General features: G+C 43.0%; 1 protein-coding gene across 2 annotated transcripts in view; it reads left to right on the top strand.

Moving 5' to 3' along the window:
* The first annotated feature begins 3,077 nt into the window (after positions 1-3,077).
* The window catches only part of Anapc5 (anaphase promoting complex subunit 5), a 31,680-nt gene continuing 12,553 nt past the window's right edge, over positions 3,078-22,204 (top strand). Inside the window, exons 1-10 of one of the 2 annotated variants that reach the window (XM_038345113.1) lie at positions 3,078-3,387; positions 5,415-5,494; positions 6,139-6,248; positions 7,101-7,284; positions 10,527-10,593; positions 15,561-15,662; positions 16,660-16,850; positions 19,759-19,840; positions 20,488-20,577; positions 22,047-22,189. In XM_038345113.1, the coding sequence (XP_038201041.1) occupies positions 3,217-3,387; positions 5,415-5,494; positions 6,139-6,248; positions 7,101-7,284; positions 10,527-10,593; positions 15,561-15,662; positions 16,660-16,850; positions 19,759-19,840; positions 20,488-20,577; positions 22,047-22,189 (1,220 nt within the window). In that variant the 5' untranslated portion in view covers positions 3,078-3,216. Of the gene's footprint in view, positions 3,388-5,414; positions 5,495-6,138; positions 6,249-7,100; positions 7,285-10,526; positions 10,594-15,560; positions 15,663-16,659; positions 16,851-19,758; positions 19,841-20,487; positions 20,578-22,007; positions 22,190-22,204 lie in introns of both variants that reach the window. The other variant, XM_038345112.1, reaches the window with a different exon arrangement.

The following is a 22,204-nucleotide window of genomic DNA, read 5'->3' as shown; positions in this document are numbered from 1 at the left end:
CCAAGTGCTGGGATTAAAGTTGTGTGACATCTCCACCTGGCCCTGTGTTATTTTGTTTTAAATTAAAAGAGCATTCATGTATGCACCCAAGACAAGTTTACTTATTACATATTGTAGTGATGGTCTGCGGGCAGGCCTGCTTTTCGTCCTGCCCGGTTCCCAGCCACCGGCTAGCTTAACATGCGAAATAACAACACACAAACTGTATTCTTTTAAATACTGCCTGGCTCATTAGTTCCAGCCTCTTACTCACATCTTGACTAACCCATATCTAATAATCTTTGTAACACCACGAATGGTGTCTTACCGAGAAAGATTCAGCACGTCTGAACTGGCCGCTGGCTTCATCGCATCTCTCTCCCTGAGCAGAGGCACGGCAGTCTGTCTGAGCCATCTACCTCACTTCCTTCTTCCTGTTCTGTCTACTCCACCCACCTAAGGGCCGGCCAATCAAATGGGCCAGGCAGTTTCTTTATTAGCCAATTAGAATCCTCCATCAACATATTTATCTTGTTCCAATTATCCACATCTCGCACGCTGTTTTAGAACTGCTGTGATTAGCGCCTGTCACTTTGGGAAGGTTTAGGTTTGATTAGCAGCAGGTAAAAAAGCTCTATGTAACGCTGCTGGCTGTCTCATCTGGAATGGGAGGGAGCTGCAGATGTTACGTTGGAGAGCTACTGTCTGATGAGCAGAAGGAAAGCAGGTGTAGCTCTGCTCTGGGTGTATAGTGTTCCGAGACACATGAATCATGCATCTGATTGCCTACTTCAAAAACTAACTTCAACGTCTACTGGTTTTCAGTTCCTTCTTTTCGTTTGTTTGCTTGTTTTTTTGAGACAGAGATTCGTCCATCTCTCTCCCGAGTGCTGGGATTAAAGATGTACACTATCACTGCCCAACTCCTTTTTTTTTTTTTTTAAAGATTCACTTATTTTATGTATATGAGAGTTTTGCCTGCAAGTATATCTGGCACCTCTTGCTTGCCAGGTGCCTAAGGAGATCGATCAGAAGAGGGCTTAGGAGCTCCTGGAACTAGAGTTACAGATGTTTGTGAGCCACCTTTGTGGGTGCTCCATAGCGCTAAGTCATCTCTCCAGCTCTGTTTTTTTCTTTTTCATTTTTAATCTTGTGTGTGAGTTTGTGTCAGTGGTTCTCAACCTGTGGGTCGGGAACCCTGGGGGATTGAACAACCCTTCCACAGGGGTTGCCTAAGACCATAGGAAAACAGAGAGATTTACCTTATAATTCACAACAGTAGCACAATTATAAAGTAGCAACAAAAATAATTTTATGGTTGGGGGTCTGACAACATGAGGCACCGGTTCAAAAGGTGGCAGAAGGCTGAGAAGCGCTGGTCTATGTAAAGTGTGTGCAAGCAGTGCCAGAGGGCATCAAAGGGAGCCAGAGCTCCTGGAACTGGGGGAAGAGACTTGGGAGGTACCCGATGTGGGTGCTGGGGCACAAACTCCAGTTCTCTGGAAGAGCAGTAAGTGCTCTTAACCACTGGGCAATCTCTCCAGCACCTACGTCACTTAGTAAACAAACAGGATGGACAGAACAAAGAAGACAGACCCAGTATGGGTTTGCATGCAGCAGAAGGTGAATTTTGTTTGTTTGCTTCAAGAGATATAAAACAACTAAGAATGGCAAATCATTGAGAGTAATTTTATTTAAAAATAACTATTTATTTTTATTATATTTGTGTAAGTATTTTGCCTGGATGTATATTGTGTCCTACATGCATGTCTGGTGCCTTCAGAGGCCAGAAGAGTGACAGTCCATAAGAGCTAATAAGAAGCCTGAGCTAATGGGCCAATCAGTTTATAACTAATGTAGACCTCTGTGTGATTTCTTTGGGACTGGATGGCTGAAGGCTATGGGACCAGGCAGAGTAGAAACCCTGGTCAACAGGAGAGGTTTGTTTAAGAAAATACCTAACACTCATAACATCTGGGCCATCTCTCCAGCCCTGATAATATAATTTAAGCTCTAGAAAACTAAGTGTCTTGAGATATAGAAAAATAGAAGGGGCACTGTAAAAAGTCAGACTGAAAATATTGCAGGCTGGGGTTTGATCTTGAGGGGTGTCATTCACCAGACTCTGGAGTTTATAGTTAATTATGTAGGAAACAGATACCGCAAGGAGGTGATCTGACCTTCTGTTTCACTGAGGGTGTGGCACTTACAAACTGACCTAGATGTCTGCAAATGGCATTTGTGAGATGTTGAAAAAAAAAAAAAAACCATTGATTCTTGTTCTTTAAAAGACAGAATAAGGCCAGGTATGGTGGCCCACGATCTTAATCCTAGCAATAGGGAGGCAGAGGCAGATTCTACAAACTGCATAGTGCCATCCTATATATTAAAAAAGTAAAAGTTAATATAATAAATGAGTGAAAAAAATTTTTTGAAGCAGGGTCTTCCTATGCAGCCCTGGCTGGCCTGGAACTGGCTTTGTAGAGCAGGCTTGTCTCAAACTTTCAGAGATCCACCTGCCACTGCCTATGCCTCCTGAGTGCTGGTATAAAAGGTAGGGCCCACAACATTCAGTTTGAAAATATAATTTAAAGGTCCCAATTTAATTTTATTGGTTTTTTAATACAATCACTTAAAAATGTTATTTGGGCAGGGTAGAGCTTTTGAATCATCGTGGCTACTGTGGTAGCCGTCGACGAGTAGGAAGGTTTGAAGCCAGGTTGAGCTTTTGTCTCAAAAAGGGGCGGGGCGTAGCTTCAGGTGAAGGTCTTTGTTAGAGTTTCCCTAGCATGCACGAGGCCTCGAGCTCGACCTCTAATACCGCCAAAGGAAAAAATGCAATTTGACCTGTTTTCAAATTATATGAATGCATGCACAGCCTGCTCCCTTTGTCGCTGACCGCAAGCATTGCCTCTTCCTTTTTACCGGATCTCTGTCCACGTCGACTAGGAACCTGTTCACCTTGGTTGAGCGTTTCTGTAGGGAACCGATTTCTGGTAACACCACGTTTGTCTCACCCCCTACTGGATACTTTGATTGGCTGTCAATCTACTTTGTGGTCTCTGATTGGTCGAAGTTCTGCCGGGCCCAGAGGACCGCTTCTGCGGGAAACAGTCCGGGGCGGGCGAGGTGCCTGGCGGGTGCAGCCATGGCGTAAGGCGGCTCGTGGGCGCGGCGCGCGGCAGGCCTTGAAGGCCTGTCATTGCCAGCGTCCACGGGAGCCACTACTTCGGACCAATGATGACCAACGGGGTAGTGCACGCCAACTTGTTTGGCATTAAGGACTGGGTGACGCCCTATAAGATCGCGGTGCTGGTGCTGCTGAACGAGATGGGCCGCACGGGAGAAGGCGCCGTCAGCCTCGTGGAGCGGCGGAAGCTCAACCAGCTGCTCCTGCCACTGCTGCAGGTGAGAGGCGTCCATCCTCTCCCGCCCGTTTCCGCGCGCGGACTGTCGGCCCCGCCCTGGGCCTGGGGGCGGGGAAGGTGCAGTCTTGTGCCTTCCTTCGGGCGGGGTTCACCTGCAACTCTGCTCTAGGGGAACCTGGAAAAGTTACGGGGATGCTTCTAGCTAACGCTAATTGAGCGCCTGCTATGGGCAGGCGCTTTCCGTGCATTCTTTTTTTTTGCAGGCCTCATTGGCCCCTTTATTACCTGAGTGACTAGAGGGAGGCCTTCTGGAAAGCGGGGTACACATAATCTTGAGCTTTGGAGAGCAAGGATAGGAATTGCAGATGCTCTAAAGGACTGTAATAAATAGAATCATGACATGTTGGTGTTGCTCAAACTTATATGTGGTGGGCACTGGAGATGGTTTATTTTATTTTGCAGACTTAGATTGTAGCTCCACTGACTGGAGCGAGTTCATTAAACCCCTTTGAGGCTCGACTTTCTCTCTGTAATGTGAGAAAGATGGTAGAAACAATTGGCATTCATTTTTTAAAGACTTATTTATTTTATATGTATGAATGTTTTGCCTGCCTGTATGTATAGTGTGCTGCGTGCCCATAGAAATCAGAAGAAGGTGTGGTTTTCCCTGGAACTGAAGTTGCAGATGGCTGTGAGCCACCACGTGGGTGCTGGGAATTGAACTAAGGTCCTCTGTAAGATCAGTCAGTAATCCTAACTACTGAGCCATCTCTCCAGACCTAATTGGCATTTATAAGGGTTTCCATAATTTGTAACTCTCAGCTGTATTCATATTTCTAGTATTATAAGTGCGTATCATCTCAAAAGCCATAATAGTAAAATTTAGTAACTAAAAAAGAAATAGTGGTTTTAATAGCTTAACCCAAACCTGCCTGCCAGTTTTTTTTTTTAAAAAAAAGGGTGGTTTTTTTTTTTTTTTTTTTTTTTGTCATTTGGAATTCTTTTTGATTCTTTGCCCAGCCACCTACTAGTTTTAAAGTATATACAGAATTAATCTAATAACATTCCAGTAAACTCTAACGCCTTTACTTACCATTTGACTTTCCCAATTCGTGTTTAACCTTTCCACTAATCCACACAGTTTGTTGTAAAAACATCCAAATAGAATAAAAATTAATGGAGTTGCCAGTCGTAATGGTGCAGGCCATTAATCCCAGCACTCAGGAGGCAGAGGCAAGCTGATCTCTGTGAGTTCAAGGCCGGCCTGGTCTACAAAGTGGATTCTAGGGCTGTTAAACAGAGAAACTCTTGTCTTGAAAAACAACAACAAAATGAAAAAACCCAAAGGCAACTAATGGAGTGAAAGGCAGTTCCCATGCTGTCCAGTTCTCTCTCTCTCTCTCTCTCTCTCCTCTCTCCTCCTCTCTCTCATCTCCTCTCTCTCTCTCTCTCTCTCTCTCTCTTTCTTTTAGGGAGTTTCACTATTAATCCATGTTATTGTTGAGTAGCAGTTTGTAAAGGGCCTAAACACTGTTAACTTTCTAAAATGGCTGCAGTGTGTCATGGTTAGAGCTCATCTAGGTTATAACCATGATAGCTGAGGTTGCTTTTACCTCAGCTATCTGAGGTTGAGGTTACCCTTTACCCCAGAAGGTACTGTCTCTAGGTTTAACCTTCCTTTCTTCCCAAGTCTGGGAAAGGATAAAATGTGTTTATCCTCATGAGAACTCGAGCACTCACCTTTGTATTGTGCTTCCAAGGGACAGAGCCCTTTGCATCAACTCTCCTAACTTTTGCCACAGACGTAGTGATTGTTGTGTCCATTTAACTAATGAAGGAAACGGGCTCAGAGAAGCCTCCGTGCTGCGTGTTTACTAGTGCTGAAAAGGAGAGCCTTGTCCTATAAATCCTGTTCATTCTTTCAGTCCACAAATGTGAAGTAGTTTTTGGTGTTTTAGGTCGTCAGGAAAACCCTGATTCTGTATTTCTTGTTTGGAATGATCGATGAATGACTGTTTGCAGTTCTTGGGCCATTATCTCTAACCTTCCTGTTTCTCCTTTATACAGGGCCCAGATATTACACTGTCAAAGTTGTACAAGCTGATTGAAGAATCGTGTCCTCAGCTGGCAAATTCCGTACAGATCAGGTAAACTGCCTTTCTGCAAGGGGGTGGGTGAAAATTGTAAAGGAGTGGGTGGAAGTTAACAAGATAGGGTTAGGGGCTGGGGGTGTGGCTTCATCAGTAAAGTGCTTGCCTCCCGTGCACAAAACCTGGTTCTAGCCCCCCCCCCCCTCAGTAAACTAGGTGAGCGGCACAAAGTTGTGCCCAGCAATGGGAGGTAGAGGCAGGAAGAACAGAAGTTCAAAGTTTTCCTTGGCTGTAAAACAGATTGGAAGCCAGCTGGGATCCATGGCGAAATAAAGTTATACTTATTTGAGGGATTGTTTTTCTTAGTACCTTTATTTAAATTTTTTTTAAGTGGATAGCATTAGACATGAAGATTATATATTCTTTCCCCCCAGATGTATTATTTTCTATGGAATTACCTCCTCTTGTTTTAGATAATTCCATTTTTACTTTGACAAATGTTATGACCAGGAAGGGAGCAATGTATGATACTCTTGAGAAATATGGGAGTGACATTTTAAGTGGAATATAAAGTTTGTTTTACAAGCCACAGCTTTAGACAAACCTTGAAATCAGAACTGTTATTGGTAATTCAGGAATATGATACATGGGAGATGTTCAGCGGGCCTTCCTAAAACATGCATCCCGATTTTCTCATTCAGAATCAAACTGATGGCTGAAGGCGAATTGAAGGATATGGAACAATTTTTTGATGACCTTTCAGATTCTTTTTCTGGAACTGAACCAGAGGTTCACAAAACAAGTGTAGTAGGTATGAAACTTCTCAGAGGAGCAGAGAGCGCTGTCATTGAAGTGAGCAGCTTTCCAAGGGGCATCTGTCATTCCTTTGGTGTACATGAACAAGCAGAATAGGGTATTGCTATATTGTGGTTTGTATTTGCTGCCTTACTGTTTTGATCCATATTTAACCATAATTTATGGAGAAGCTCCTCTGTTTTATCTGTAATAGTTAGTCTGGTTCTGGGGTCTTTAGGGTTTCCCAGCTCATTCCACACTCCTGCGGACCACTTGCCTGTGTGGTGCAACTTGTAAGTGAGGGTCACCAGCCAAACTTAGGAAGTGAGGTAAGTAAATACACTGTTACTTTAGTATCTGCAGTACGTGCATACATGGCATTTCTTTGATGCTTTTTCTACTAACTGTACCCGTGTCCCTCCCCTCTGGCTCCGTTGCATGGTTGTTTTTATGTTTCTTGAATCAGTTGTTTATTGAATTCCTGTTTCCCAGGTCCTGGATGTACGAGGTAGATATAGATTTTCGTCTCACAGAGACTACGTTATGCTGGGAGGAGGGGTGGCAGATGGTAAAAAGTTAATCAGTAAATAAGCTAATTTAAACACTTCTTGGCTTTCGATTAGAATCAAATATAGTAAATATGGTTTTAGATAGTTTGAATAGCTGTGAAGAAAATAGAGGCCTGACAGGATGGAGATGGGAGAGGCCTGAGCTCTGAACGTAAAGCATGAGGGAGGAACACTCCAAGAGGAGGGGCAGCATCTGCAGGCGCCTGCGGTTCTTCCCAGGAAGAATTGGGCCCATAGTTGTTGCCTTGTCCTAGGATATCAGCTAACGCCTTTATCTTGTCTGTGGTCTTCTTTTGTAGGTCTGTTTCTGCGTCACATGATCTTGGCCTACAGTAAGCTTTCATTCAGTCAGGTGTTTAAGCTGTACACTGCCCTTCAGCAGTACTTCCAGAGTGGGGAGAAGAAGACGGTGGAAGATGCTGAGATGGACAGGGAGGACGCAGAGCGGCAAATGGAAAAGGAGGAGCTCGATGTGTCTGTAAGGTGAGTCTGTTTTCCTGTGGTGGTACAGCTTCACTGAAAGTGCTCGGTTTGCTTTGCTCCAGGCTGTATGAGCTGGCTGTCCCTTTCCCGTCCCTGGGGATCCAGGTTGAGTCAGACTGCATCCAAGGCTTCATACCCTATGGCTTGGAGTTGGCTGGTGGGAGACAAAAGTGGGCAGTCCACGGGTAGAAAGAGTGAGGTCAAGGTATGGTTTCAGTGGCTCCCTTCCTTTGGGCTTATGGCAGTAGCTATAGGGGCACAGTTTCTGTCAGGTGATCCTCTTTACTTTTAGAATGTGGTGACTAGGAAGAGGTATTAGCAGGCATGATGTAAAGGTGGCCCATTGTGATCTGCCCTGGGAATTGTCTTTCTCTTCCAGCTTCTCTGAGCCCTGGTTCTCCCACTCAGATTTCTAAGTTTGAGCATGCAGTTCTTTCCTGTGGGGACAGCTACACTAATAAGCAACAGCATCAATCTTCAGAATGAGGGAACTTTTGACTGTTCATGAGAATCTCCTGAGGGCCACCGAAAACACAGGCCTTCTCCACACATACACATCTCTGTATGAAATGTTTAAATTAGCTCATAGTCCAACGGCTTTCCGTAAGTTTTCCTGTTCTTTGGACATCTGCTCTGCACTGGGCTTAGACTCATCCCTGTCTGTCCTCAAACAGGAACACATATATACATAGCACATATACAAACTCACACACACAGTTTCAGGTCGGGTGTGGTGGTGTAAGACTTTTATCCCAGAGCTCAGGAGGCAGAGGCAGGAAGATCTCTATTAGAGGCCAGCCTGATCTACAGAGTTAGTTTTAAGACAGACAGGACTACATAGAGAGACTCTCTCAAAGGAAAAATAAAGAAATTTTAAAAAAAAAAATACATTTATACATACACACGTATGTGTGTATGTGTGTGTGTGTGTGTGTAGTTTTGTGTATTTCTTGACTCCTTTGATTATTTGAAGCTTTTTGTTCTGTTTTTGTTGGGGATTGGGTCCAGGGCCTGTGCGTGCTCTTTGGGTGTTCCACCATTGAGCTTTTTTTTCAGTTACTGTTTTAGAATGGTTAATTGAAGCCCTTTCTTGACTTTTGAAAAGGAAATTTTTAATTTTGTGTGTGTGTTGTGTGTGCAGTTTCTTTTTTCTTTCAGGGGGTGGCTAGAATCCACAATCTCATGCATGCTAGATGAGTAGCTACCCGACCTTTTTTTTTTAAAAAAAAAATTTATTTAGCTTTTATTTTTTTGTGCATTGGTGTGAAGGTGTCAGGTCTCCTGGAATTGGAGTTATAGACTGTTCGGAGCTGCCATTTGGGTGCTGGGAATTGAACCTGGGTCCTCTGAAAGAGTAGCCAGTGCTTTTAGCTACAGAGTCATATTTCCAGCCCCTGCCCCTGCCCCTTTTATGATTTTATTTTATTACATTGCAAGAAAAACTCCCCTTTCTTGTAGTTATTGGGGTGCTTTTAGCTTTCTACAGGGAAGTTATTTTTCTTGTAAATTAATATTAAAGCTGAAAAAGGGGAAACTAGCACATTAGGTAATTGTGTGATTTGTGAGTCCCCCCACCTGACAGCCAGGTTCTCCTGTTTGAAGGGGTAACCCCACTGATAGTCCAGACGACAGTCCTGCGTCAGCCTTCAGCTGTGGGTAACCCCACTGATAGTCCAGATGACAGTCCTGCGTCAGCCTTCAGTTGTGGAGTTGCAAGTGTGGGCCAATGCTGCCCACTCCAGTTGTTAACATAGGAAAGGAATGGCTGAGAATGTAACCCAGTGGAACAGAACTTGCCTTCTGAGACTCTAGGTTTAACCTTCTGCTAACACATTTGGAAGTTGAACTGTTCAGTTATTAAATGTTTCTCAAATGTTACAGAACAGGCAGCTGAAATTTAGCTTGGCCTTTGGTTCATCTTTGTGTCTCAGCAGCAGCGTTTGGGTTCTGCAGAAGGAATGCAGCCTCTAGAATCACACCATGTGCACCTCCTCTGGAGAGCCTTAGGCCGCAAGATACCTGCACTGCTTCTTTCCTGGGTTTTTGGGAGGCCCTAACATCTGAGGAAATTCTCATGTTTCTTTTCTTGGTGGTAACTTAATACCAATTTCCCAAACTCACTTACTCCATAAAAGTTTACTGAGTGTTTCCTGCATGCCAGGTCCTTATGCTTGGTGCTGTTCATTTTCAAAGAGGAGAAAATCCCCATGTTTCTGTCATTAGGTAGGGATGGACAGATGATGGGGAGGTGACTAAAGTTTAACTTTGATAAATTTTCAAGAGAGTCACTGTGGTAAAAAATGAAACAGACACCATGTTTGGTGGTGTGTATAATGCTCACTAGGGAGAGAATAGGAATAGATCAAGGAGGCAGGATTATGAGTTCCAGATCTGCCTGCACTGAGTTCCAGGATAGCTTAGGCTATTTAATAAGACCCTGTGTGCTTTTTGTTTTGTTTTGTTTATTTTTGTTTTTTTGAGACAGTGTTTCTCTGTGTGGTTCTGGCTGCCCTGGAGCTCCCTGTGTAGACTAGGCTAGCCTTGAACTCAGAGATCCACCTGTTTCTTCCTCCCGAGAGCTGGGATTAAAGGCATGTGCCACCACCGCCTGGCAAGACTATTTTAAAGAAAGAAAGACTGGGACATAAGATAGAGAGTCCTAGGAGTAGGGAGCTGTGGTATTCGGAAGGTTCCCTCATGTTGTATATATGCCGGCAGAGTCTGGAAGAGATCCTCTGAAACTGGGGCTTCAGATAGTTGTGAGCTGCCATGTAGGTGCTGGAAATCAAACTTGGGTCTTATGCAGAACAGCATCTGCTCCAAACACTGATCAATCTCTGCAGCCTGAGAATCTCCTGTTTTTAAAAGACTGAATAATAAATTGTATGCGTACACCCCATTTTGCTTCTCTAAAGTTTGTCAGTGGATAATTGAGTTGCTTTTATGTTTCAGCTGTTGTAATGCCATGTAAACATGGGTCTGTAGGTGTGTGTGGTCCCTGCTTTCATTACGTTCTGATGTTTGATTTTTTTTAAACATGTAATTCACTGAACTTGAACTTGCCATCTTCCTGTTTCAGCCTCATAAGTAGTAGAATTATAGGAGTGCATTACCATAATTGACTTTGTACTTTTAAAGAATTTATATGATTTGTAAATGTTATCTCTTTTACTCTTGTGTGATTCTTTGCTATTTATTTATTTATTTATTTATTTATTTATTTATTTGCTTTCATTTTCCAGAGAAGAGGAAGTATCTTGCAGTGGTCCTCTGTCCCAAAAACAAGCAGAATTTTTTCTTTCTCAGCAGGTATGTTAATTATGTAACTTAGGAGCTTTTTTTTTTTTTTTCCTTTTAATAAGTCCTATGGTGTCCTGTCCGTGTGAAGTTAGGAAGTTTATTTGCAGGAGTTTAGTGTCTGCTCCTCTTGTCTGTCTGTCTGGTAGCGTCCGTGGGTCCTGGCCTGTGCTATGTCACTCTGTTCTTTTTTTTTTAAGATTTATTTATTTCTTGAACACTGGTGTTTTGCCTGTATATACTCTGTGTGAGGGTGTCGGATCCCCTAGAGTTAGAATTACAGACAGTTGTGAGCTGCCAGGTGGGTGCTAGGGATTGAACCCAGGTCCTCGGGAAGAACAGCCAATGTTCTTAAACCACTGAGCCATCTCTCCAGCCCCACTCTGTTCTTCTTTTAATGTTATAATGCAGGCTCATTTGATGACAGTGTGTGACCAACAGCCCATACCCTAGTAATTTAGTTTGGCTTTTTTCTTTTTTGCAGTTATGTATTTACTTGTAGTATTGAGGGAATGGAACCCAGTGTCCTGTGCTTACGAGGCAAACACTAAAGCAATCTGTTATATCCCCACTTAACATGTTTTCCCAATGTACACGTCTGCTGTGTTGGTACGTGTATGGCCCATATGTGTGCATGTGCATCTCTCTCAGTTGTTCTCTGCCCTATTCATTGAGGCAGGAGTTCTCAGCTGAGTCCATACTTGCCAGCTCACTCTGAGAATCCCTCACTGCCCGTCTAGCTCTGGGATTACAGAGGGCTGCACATAACCCCCCACCTTGTCTTTTTGACATTTTCAAACAGAAACGTAAAGAAAAGTGCAGGGACAGACAAAGTAGCTCAGTGTGTAAAGGTGCCTGTCACCAAGGTCTGGAACTTAGCATGGCAGGAAGAGAGAAGCAGCCTCCCACACGTTGTCACCTGACCTCCACACATCCCACCATTTGCTCTTTGTTAGTTTGAGATGGGATTTCATGCTGTAGCTCAGGCTGGCCTCAAACTGTTGGCAGTCCTCCTGTTTTGGCCTTCAAGTAGTCGGATTGTAAGCTTGAGCCACCCCACCCAGCAAAAGTGTTGTATCGTCAATGCCCATACAACTACTCTCTGGATTCTACAATTACATTGTGCTCTGTAACGTGTTTACTACATGCTCTATCCAGATAGAATGAGCCTTTATGTTTTGGAGCAGGACTAGGATGTCACTATGTAGCCTAGACTGTTTTCTGTCTTAAGCTCCTAAATGCTGGGATTAAGGCGTGCACCACCACTACCCAGCCATCATCTTTTTTAAATTAAAAACATAATCAGGTGTATATTTGTGTCTATGTATGGGTATGTGCACATGGATGTAGTGCCCTCAGAGGCCAGAAGGAAGCAGGTGGATGGGAGCTGCCTGATGTGGGTGTTGGGCACTGAACTTTGGTCTCTGGAAGAGCAGCTAGCAACTTAACAACTTAACCATCTCTTCAGGCAATTGTTTTATTTTTTAATGTATTTCAAGTTCCAGATCTTGGTATATGTTGCTCCAGATATGAGCCATAGATTTTCATTATTGTGCTAACATAAACTAATTATTTTCTCCTGTGTTATTTTTAATACAAAATAGAATTTTAATTTTCTTTGTCCTGTTTTTTTTTTTTGTTTTATTTTGTTCATAATTTCCTGCCTGCAAAAAAATGTAGTATTTGAATTTTGGCCAAATGTGGTGGTAGATGCCTTCAGTCCCACCACTATAGAGACAGAGGCAGGCAGATCTCTGTCAATTCCAGGATAGCCTGGTCTAAAATAATTGAGTTAGCCCTGCAGGTGAATTTCATGTAGAATTCCATAACTACGGAGCATGGGTTTCATAACTAAGTACTAGCTACAGTAGCTGTGAGGAAGAAGTATTTGTCTCCTCACACCGGTGCCCTACAGATGAATTAAAGGGTTAAATGTAAATGGGTGACGCTATAATTAGACTAGAAGGAGCTACATATTAAGGTTTAACTGTCTCTGGGTGGGGAAAGCCTTTATGAACATAAAAGCTCTGGAAGAAACCATGTAGGAGATACTTGGTTTTTCAGCATAGAACTTAAGATCTGAAATGTCATCATCACATTCTCTACCCTAATTAGAAGGCAAACAAGACGGGCAGTATTTGTAATAAATGTGAGTGAAAGAGTTAACAATGCTACAGTAGAAATTGTTTTCAAAGACCTTTTGATGATGAGACAAAATTCATGATATATTATTATGTGGAAAGAAGAAATGGACGGGCTGGAGAGACAGATGGCTCAGTGGGTAAGAGCACTGGCTGCTCTTCCAGAGTCTAGACCCAGGTTGGGTTCCTAACACACCCACATGGAGGCTCAGAACCTGCTTTAACCCCAGTTCCAGGGATCTCTTGCCCTCTTCTGGCCTCCGTGGAGCACTGCATATATGTAGTATACAAACATACCTGTAGGCAAAATACCCAAACATAGAATAAAAATAAATAAATAAAAACCTCTTTTTTAAAAAAAGAAAAAAAATAAAATTATATCATTATTTTATCTTCTTAAATTTTTTGTTTTATTGTGTGGATGTTTCGCTTGCATGCATGTATGTAAACTGCATGTCAGTGCTCTTAACCACTGAGCAACATTCCTCCTGTCCCTGCCCTTTTATTTATTTTTCCCTCTGAGATAGGGTCTCACTGAGTAGGTCTGACTGGCCTCAAACTGGCAAGGATTCTCCTGCGTCTTGAATACTGCGATTACAGGCATGAGCTACCATGATTTTTTTACCTTAGTATGTGACCCAGAAACTCTTGATCCTTCTGTAACTGCCACCCGAGTGCTAAGTTTACATGGTTAGGCCATTGTACTCAACTTCATATACATATGTGGAGAGAAAAAATAGGAGGGTAAAATACTGTACTGTAACCAGGTATGGTGATACTTCAGTACTCTCAGCAGTTACTGAGGCAGTTACTGAGTCAGAGGATTGAAAGATTAAGGCCAAATCCTTTCAAGAAAAACAATATGTTAAACTATTCATAATCTTCTAGCTAATAGTATTACTAACTTCTTATTTCTTTTGTAGCCATTTCATATTTTATGGCAGTTTTTATAATGATTAAAAAGAATTAAAAATGGAATGTCTGTGGGGCTGGAGAGATGGCTCCATTAAGAGCATTGTGTGCTCTTCCAAAGGTCCTGAGTTCAATTCCCAGCAACCACATGGTGGCTCACAACCAACCCTCTGTAATGGGGTCTGGCGCCCTCTTCTGGCCTTCAGGCATACACACAGACAGAATATTGTATACATAATAAATAAATAAATATAAAAAAATAAAATGGAATGTCCGTGAGTTTGAGGCTAGCCTGATCTAATAGTTAAGTCAGCCAGGGGACACAGAGGCCATCTCAAGAAAAGGGGGTTTAATTGGAAATTATTGTTGCTTCCCTATGGTCACAGCATTCAGAAGGATCACTAGTTAGAGGCCAGCATGGACTACACAGCATGTTCCCAAAAACAGAAAGAACCAAATAACTACTATTTAGAGAAAAAGTCACCTATATAAAATTTGAATGTACTGCCTGTATAACCTGTTAAGTATAAACATTTAATAGGGTTTTATTACTTAATATAAACAGTTTAGTATAAAACATTTAATAGTGCATTGATGCACTCCTTTAATTCCAGCACTCGACAGGCAAATGAGGTAGATCTCTCAAGTGTGAGACCAGTGTGGCCTACATATTAGTCTGGCCAGAGATGGGTACATAGCAAAATTGTCTTTAAAAAATTAACTTGTAACTGTTTTTTGACATATATTAGTCAGTTTTGTGCTACTCCAAAGAAATATGCAGCATAGAGTACTGTCAGCTAAAGAGGGGATATTTAAGTCCAAGATTGATTGGCCCTGTTGTGTGTGGTTTTTGTTTTTGTTGTTTTGTTTTGTTTTGTTTTGTTTTTTTTTTTGGTTTTCTGCTACAGGGTTTCTCTGTAGCTTTGGTCTTTGGTGCCTGTCTTGGAACTCATTATGTAGACCAAGCTGGCCTCGAACTCAGAGATCTGCCTACTTCTCTCTCCCAAGTGCTGGGATTAAAGGCGTGCTCCACCACTGCCTGGCTTGGTTTGGGCTTCTGAGAGTCACACATCATAGTGGGAACGCTTGTCAAAACAAATGGACCCATCTGTAGCTGTGCCGCAGTGAGACTGAGAGGTGTGTGTCCTAGGGGTACCTTTGAGGCCATAGCCCTACTGGCCTAATTCCTACCACTAGGTACTATTTTTTTGTTGTTTTCTTTTGTTTTAGGATCCTTAAATTCTTTGAGAATCCCTTTAATGATTTTCCAGTGATTTCAGAACTCTCAAATTCCTGTAAGGGCCTTTCATGATTTGAGTGGTTATTATGATCTCTTAGTTGGTTTTGGTTGTTTGGGGATGCGTGTGTGTGTTTAAGACTCTACCTTTTAAAGGTCTCCAGCACTTCTCAGTACTGCCAAATTAGGGGCCAATGTGGGTTCTTGAGGGGCATCCATGCCGCAGTAGCATACTCTGTGTAATTGCTGAGTCTACCCATGTGAAATAGCTGGGTCTAGGGCAGTGCAGCAGATACTGTAATGTGCTTTACATGTCCTAGAGAGAGAAGGATAAACACATAATCTGTCTGGAAAGAGTTCACGGTCTTGGGAGGGCTCGAGCGACATTTACATATAGTCTGGCAGCTGCCACAGGAAGGGGGCGTGCGAAGGACTCATGGGAGCATGTGCAGGTATCGAGCTCTTGCCTAGCCTAGGTAATAGAAAGTGGTTGGTTTGCTGGGCCTGGAAGGAGCAAGTGGGTGAGGAGTGCTGGCCCAGAGGCTTGTGTGCACGGGAGGGAATTGGTGTGTGTGCTGGTGCAGTCAGTGCGTTTAGAAAGAGGCCGTGCTGAGGCTGATGGAGCGAACTTACTCTGATTGCCAGTGTGCGTCCTCCTCTTTCTAATCTGCTGTCACTTTGACTTTCAGGCTGCTCTGTTGAAGAGTGATGAGACTAAAGCCCTCGCTCCAGCTTCCCTGCAGAAAGAGTTGAACAACCTGTTAAAATTTAATCCTGACTTTGCTGAAGCAGTACGTTTTTTCCAGAATTTGTTGTTGGGTTGCAAAGAAAGGCCACTGCTGTTCAATACATCAGATAGACACACAAATTCTAGGTTCTAAAAGAAATCATATTGTTGGCATGGTTAATAGCAGGCCCAGGCTGCTGGGCTCTCCCGCCATCTCTGGGCCAGAGGCCCTGCTACTGTGTTCTTTTACTCATTTTGGATGTGGCTTTGGACGGGAGATTGTAGACTGATTATTATTTTTTTAAAAATATTTATTTATTATGTATACAATATTCTGTCTGTGTGTATGCCTGGAGGCCAGAAGAGGGCGCCAGAACTCATCTCAGATGGTTGTGAGCCACCATGTGGTTGCTGGGAATTGAACTCAGGACCTCTGGAAGAGCAGGCAGTGCTCTTAACCTCTGAGCCATCTCTCCAGCCCATAGACTGATTATTAAAAACATTTTGGGACTGAAAAAAATCTTTTTCTTTCTCCCTTTTGTGAGTATCTTTAAAAATTAAATATCCAGTAATTTAATTCTCTATCAGATCTGTTACTCTGACCTTAATGATATTCGATTTGATATCGGATTTTATTCTCATGTCAAAACAGCTACGTTTTGTTTTTCAGTAACTGAGAAAGTGGTTTAATTCTGTGATTCAAAGCAAAAGGACAAGAAAACCTGGTAGCTAATTTTTACTGGTCTTACTCTGTCAAGTTGGACATTTAGAAGAATTAGGTTATAATTTGTACATGAATTAGATTTTCATTACTTCAGTGATCCTTAGTACCTTAGCTTGGGGAGGTATGCTACCCTTGTGTATTACTCGTCGGTCTAACATAGCCAGTGACATTGTAGGCCATATATTTAGGATAAACCTGAGCAAACACCTGATGGGACTGCAGTTTGTCATCTGTGGGCTGTTGCAACCCAGTATCTTGAATCCCTCGTTTTTCCTGTGAAGAAAAGGTTAAACTGAACTCTGGCTTCCATGAGACTGTTAATTATTTCTTCTTTTAGCATTACCTCAGCTACTTAAACAACCTCCGTGTTCAAGATGTTTTCAGTTCAACGCACAGCCTCCTTCATTATTTTGACCGCCTGATTCTCACTGGAGCCGAGGGAAAAAGTAATGGGGAAGAGGGCTATGGCCGGAGCCTGAGATATGCTGCTCTAAACCTGGCTGCCCTGCACTGCCGCTTTGGTCACTAGTAAGTTCATAGACTTCTGTCCATGCGGATATGGAAGACAAGCTCCTCAGTGTTAACCGAAATGTGTTTTAAAAAACAATCCACCTTTTGCCAGGTGTGGTGGTGATGCACCCCTTTAATCCCAGCACTCCGGAGCAGAGGCACATACATTTCTGAGTTTGAGATAGCCTGGTCTACATAGTGAGTTCCATGCCAACTAGAGCTATGTAGTAAGACCCTATCTCAAAAATGAACAAAACCACTCTTAAGCATAGTGGCACATGCCTGTAATCCCAGCATTCAGGAGTTTGAGGTAAGAAGACAGCTGTAAGATCAAGGACAGCCTGAACTACATAGGAGACCCTGTCACAAAGCAAGCAATTTTATTTTTAAAATGTAGAAAGAAACTAATTTGAGATTTTTCTAGATTTGTTTCTAGCTTCCAGAGTGAACCTTTCTGTACTGGAACACAAGTTAATGAAAATCTTCCTTAGTAGTATGCCCCCTGGCGTCACTTTCTAGTGTTGCATGTTTTAGTGCCTGGGCCTAGTTTGTCTTTTTACTTCGAAGAACAACACAGCCATTTAGGGATGAGGAAACTGGGTTATTAGGCCAAAGGTTCCCAAAAGGATTTTTGGATGTAATGACGGTGCTGCAGAAGCTATTTTCAGTACTTAAAAAGCTAAAGGAAAGTTGTGTCTGCTGGCAGAAGCCTGCATAGCTTGCTGGAGTTCTGTGTGCTTTTGCATGAGTTCAGGTAGCCATGAGGTAAAACTGGTTGATTTGTTATGGTATATACCTGGCTTTATTGTTTATTTTGTTTTGTGGAAAATACATGAGAACTTGTAGTCAGGGTAAGTGTGTGGCATTTTCCTGTTAGAAAAGGTCATGTAAGAGGGGTTTACGTTGACGGCACATGTGGGTGCGAGTTACCAGACAGTCTGAGAAGAACACACTCTGAACATTCTCAGAAACGTGGTGCGCAGGTCCAGAGCAGGATGTCCTCAAGGAGATTCAGTGGTTATGTGAGACTCCATAATATCTTACGGTAATTAACTCCTTTTTCTACTTTAATAACCTCTGCATCGAGCGTGTTTTTTGTTTGTGTGATTTGTTGATTTTATTTTATTTTTTTTACTCCTCTTGGGGTACTGGTTATGGGACACGACCTGTAACTGTTTACCACTGAGCAACAGCTCCAGCCCCAAAGACCTTTCTTTTTTTAATAGGGTTTCATGTTTTTCAGCTGCCCTCCAACTTGCTACACAGCTAAGAGTGACATTGAACTTCTAATCCTCCTGCCTCTCCTAATGCTTGGATTTCAGGTATAGAGCAGCACACCTGCTTATGTGGTGGTAGAGATTGAACCCTGAATTAGGCACACACTTTGCTGACAGTTATATCCCTAGCCCCATAATGCTGAATATTTCTTGATCATACACTTCACACTAGGCACCATTGTGTGTGTCAGGAATAGAGAAGTGGGAGATAGCAGTGTAGAATGTAACAGTAGTGGTTTTGGCTAGCACTAGACCAGGATGAGAACTGTGGTGATGGAGTTGCCATTGCTGGAAGAAGGAACATTCTTACTCCAGGTGTGTGCATATGCACAGATGCCAAGGTCACAGGTTAGTCCTACTTGCAGCCTGCTGACCTGAGATTGGAACACAGATTTAGGGCAGCCAAGTGGCCTGTGCCTGTGTTTGGAGGAAACGGTTGCATCAGTGAGAAGGGTCCACAGCTTATGGTTTGTCTGAGCGATATGCATCTGTAAATTAGGAGAAATAGAAGGTGACAGAGATCAGCATTGGGTCGTGGAAACTCAAGCATTCACTGAATAGTGTAGGAGACCATTGCTTCTGTCTTAGAAAACTAAGTAGGCTTCCCCGTACACCTCAGGTGTGGAACCCGCTTGCCTCTTGCTAGATTTTAGACTTTTTGAAACAGTCTCATGTAGCCTAGCCTGGTCACAGGCCTGGGCCACCGTGTCAGGTTCTTTTACTGAAAATGTTTGCTTGACTTTCTTGAAGTTTCTGTGTTGGAAGTTGCTAGTCCTGCTGTATAATTCTTTCAAGCTCATCTTTCCTAAGCTTAGCACTATATGACCAATCTGCTATTGTTTAATGGAATGATATTAACTGAGAACCTGTGTGTGAGTGTGTGTTTCCTGTTCTCAAGTAGCTCACGATCTGAATTCTGCTCAGCATGGAAAGCAGTTTGAAAGAAATGCAAAACAGGTAAAAAGGTCTGGCTTCTCTGTTTGGACAGGCAGCTAAGAAAAACAAACCCAGGACCACTTAGTTAAGTCTCACCCGTGCAGCTGCTGCTAGTGTTGGGAGAAAATTCACTGTGTACCTTTTCCTTAAACAAGTGGCTTCCAGGAATTTCTGGTTCTCACACTGAGGTGCCAGTGGCAGCATTAGTGAGTTTTTCATCCTGTCATTGCTGTTGGGAAATTCAGAGTGGAAGGCATGGCCTGTGCCATTAGAGGTTTGTGTAGTGGTTAATAAAATTAACACAGATTAAGAAAGCAACACGCAGTAGTATTTAATGGAGCAATGCAAAATGGGATTTTTTTAGAGGGTGTTTTGTTTTGCTTTTAAACAATGCAGAAAAGAACTTTTCATTAAGTAAAATATTGGTCTTTTCCTTGCTGTTCTCTTGGCAGTGAACTGGGACAAACATTTTAGAAGCAGCAAGGAAAGCCATTCCCTTTACTAGACATTCCCTAGGAAGGACCTGTCCCTGCCTCCACAGTGGATGTTTCCTGCTCCTGGGGCTGGGGCAGCCACTGAGAAAACAGTCCATAAATAGCTACAGTTGCTGCTAGAGCCTGCTCACGGACAGACTGCCTGCAGATGACTTCCTGCTACTGACGCTTGCATGTTTGTGGTTGCTAATGGGATGCTAATGTTTAGTCTGTCATTAGTCAACAGGCAGAGCTCGCCCTGCAGGAGGCGATTAGGATTGCCCAGGAGTCTGCCGATCACGTGTGCCTGCAGCACTGTTTGGTGAGGCCGTCCTCTGGTCTTGGGATGTTGCTCGCGGGTTGAGTTGGCCTCCTGAAGGCCCAGTTTTAATCAGGTTGTTTACAGTGGGAGCAAAGGTCCTTAGCAGTGAGGGGAAACTACTTAGGTGGACACAGAATTCAAAGGGCCCCCATAGTCATTTGCCTTTCTTAATTCATGGCATTTGTTCTGCTTTGAGTGCTTTTTATCTGTAAACTCACCATGAAAAATGAGTTAAGTATTGCATTGATATTGGCATTAGGGAAACAAGATACTATACCTAATAACTTGGTGAAATATTGGTGTATTAAAGCATAATTGCCAAGTATATAGAGTCCTGAGACACTTAATGATCACCTGTGACTTTTGTCTCAATTAAATGCCAAATGGGAGCTTTATGCTTCTTTCTGAAATGCCTACTACTTGCTGGCAGAGATACAGTGGGTCAGTGGCTTGTTTATCTCAGTCTGGCTTTGGTAAAGGTTTCAGTATTCCTGACAGGTTTCATTAACACTCAAACAAATTCACAAGAGGCAGTATTTTAGGGGGTTATTTTGTTCCTTTAAATTGCCTTATGTCCACATTGATGTTCACTGGAACATCCACCATTGCCGTTGTTATGACACGTTTTGATGGTTGTCTCTTGCCAGAGCTGGCTTTATGTGCTGGGGCAGAAGAGAGCCGATAGCTATGTTCTGCTGGAACATTCTGTGAAGAAAGCAGTACATTTTGGGTTACCGGTAAGGCTCATCTTTCTGTGAGATTGTTAGAATAAATGGTGTGGAGTCTCTTCTTCCGCCCACCTTTGTCGTGACCCAGCGTAGACTTATAGTGGGTATCTCAACATGTGGTTTCGTTCTTGGTTGCTTCCTATGACTTTATTAATCACACTACTAGATTCTTTGGGCAGGTTTCTCTCTATCCCCTTTGTCCCAGTGACATCTGTGAGAGCCCCACTTACTGATTTGATGCGAGATCTTTGTTTCGTTTTAGTTTATTGAGCAACAGTTAGTATATTTTCACTTAGAAAAATTATAGGAAAGACTTTTCTTCTTTCTTAGTGCTGGGAATAGAACCCGTGACCTCACACATGCTAGGCTAGGCAAGCGCTTTACCACTGAGCTACATCCCCAGCTCTGGAAAGGCTTAATTTTAAGCCAGGGATTGGCAAACTACAGCCTGTGTTTCAAATCTGGTGCTCTTTCTGCCTGTGCGTGAACTTCGAGCAAAGAAAGGTTTACATGTTGAGATGGATGGGTCAGGAGAACAGCCACAGTAAGCAGAGACCAAATGTGGCCTGGAAACTGGAGTCTGCTCTGACCCTTGTCAGAATGGTTGCTGGTCCTTGTTTTAAACAATAAGCAAAGCCTGCTGGGAAGATGTTTTCATTGTAGCCTTGGTGACACAGACTAGGCAGAGGGCGGGGTCTGTGTGCAGAGAATAGGAATGACTTTGGGGTCTAGACCGCCGATGGAGGAGCGTTGTTCTGTCTGGGCATCTGCTGGATCTGTGACCTTAGACCATGAGATTGAGAGCAGTTTAATGTACACCTGTTCCGTCTGTGCAGTACCTGTGTGATCTCTGGGGAAAGGAAACATACATGGACAGAATTGAAGTGGCTCTTTAGAGACGACTTGATATACTCTTGTTACAGATTTAGCCTTTTTTAGTTAAACTTTGCCCTTAAAGATTATTCCAGAAGTTAAGAAGATAACTTGTTGCTCATGACAGGCATCCTTTTTATTTTTGATCTCCTGTTATCTAATGTGCCTGGCACTGTTTGATCTATTATCTCATTGTAATCCTTACAACAATTCTTTATGATAGGTTTGATGCCCATTTTACAGATGAGGAAGCTGAGGCTTAGCTAAGAAGCTAAGTGACTGGCCCTAAGTTAACAGTAAGTAGCAGAGGCAGTGTCTAAGTCCAGGTTACCTAATGCCGAAGCCCTGGCTCTTTGCCATGTACCCTCTGCTTCTCTTTCAGCCCTAGAGTTTCAGGAACACATCTCTCATGGGTCAGGGTTCAGGTCAGGCCGTAGGAACTTTCCTTTAAGTAGAGCTGTCACTATGCATGTGCTGAAATGTGAAATCCACCACATTTCTGAAGAGCAAAACAAATTCTGCCATGTAATCTCTATCTTGGGTCGTGGGTATATCTGTCCCCTTAGTACCTCGCCTCCCTGGGAATACAGTCCCTTGTTCAACAGAGAGCTTTTGCTGGGAAGACTGCCAACAAACTGATGGACGCCCTAAAGGACTCCGACCTCCTGCACTGGAAACACAGCCTGTCGGAGCTTATCGATATCAGCATTGCACAGAAAACGGCCATCTGGAGGCTGTACGGCCGCAGGTAGGTCTCCAGGCA

The sequence above is a fragment of the Arvicola amphibius genome, chromosome 10, assembly GCF_903992535.2.
Source record: "Arvicola amphibius chromosome 10, mArvAmp1.2, whole genome shotgun sequence".
Classification (NCBI taxonomy): domain Eukaryota; kingdom Metazoa; phylum Chordata; class Mammalia; order Rodentia; family Cricetidae; genus Arvicola; species Arvicola amphibius.
This window is presented reverse-complemented; position numbering and strand designations above follow the sequence as displayed.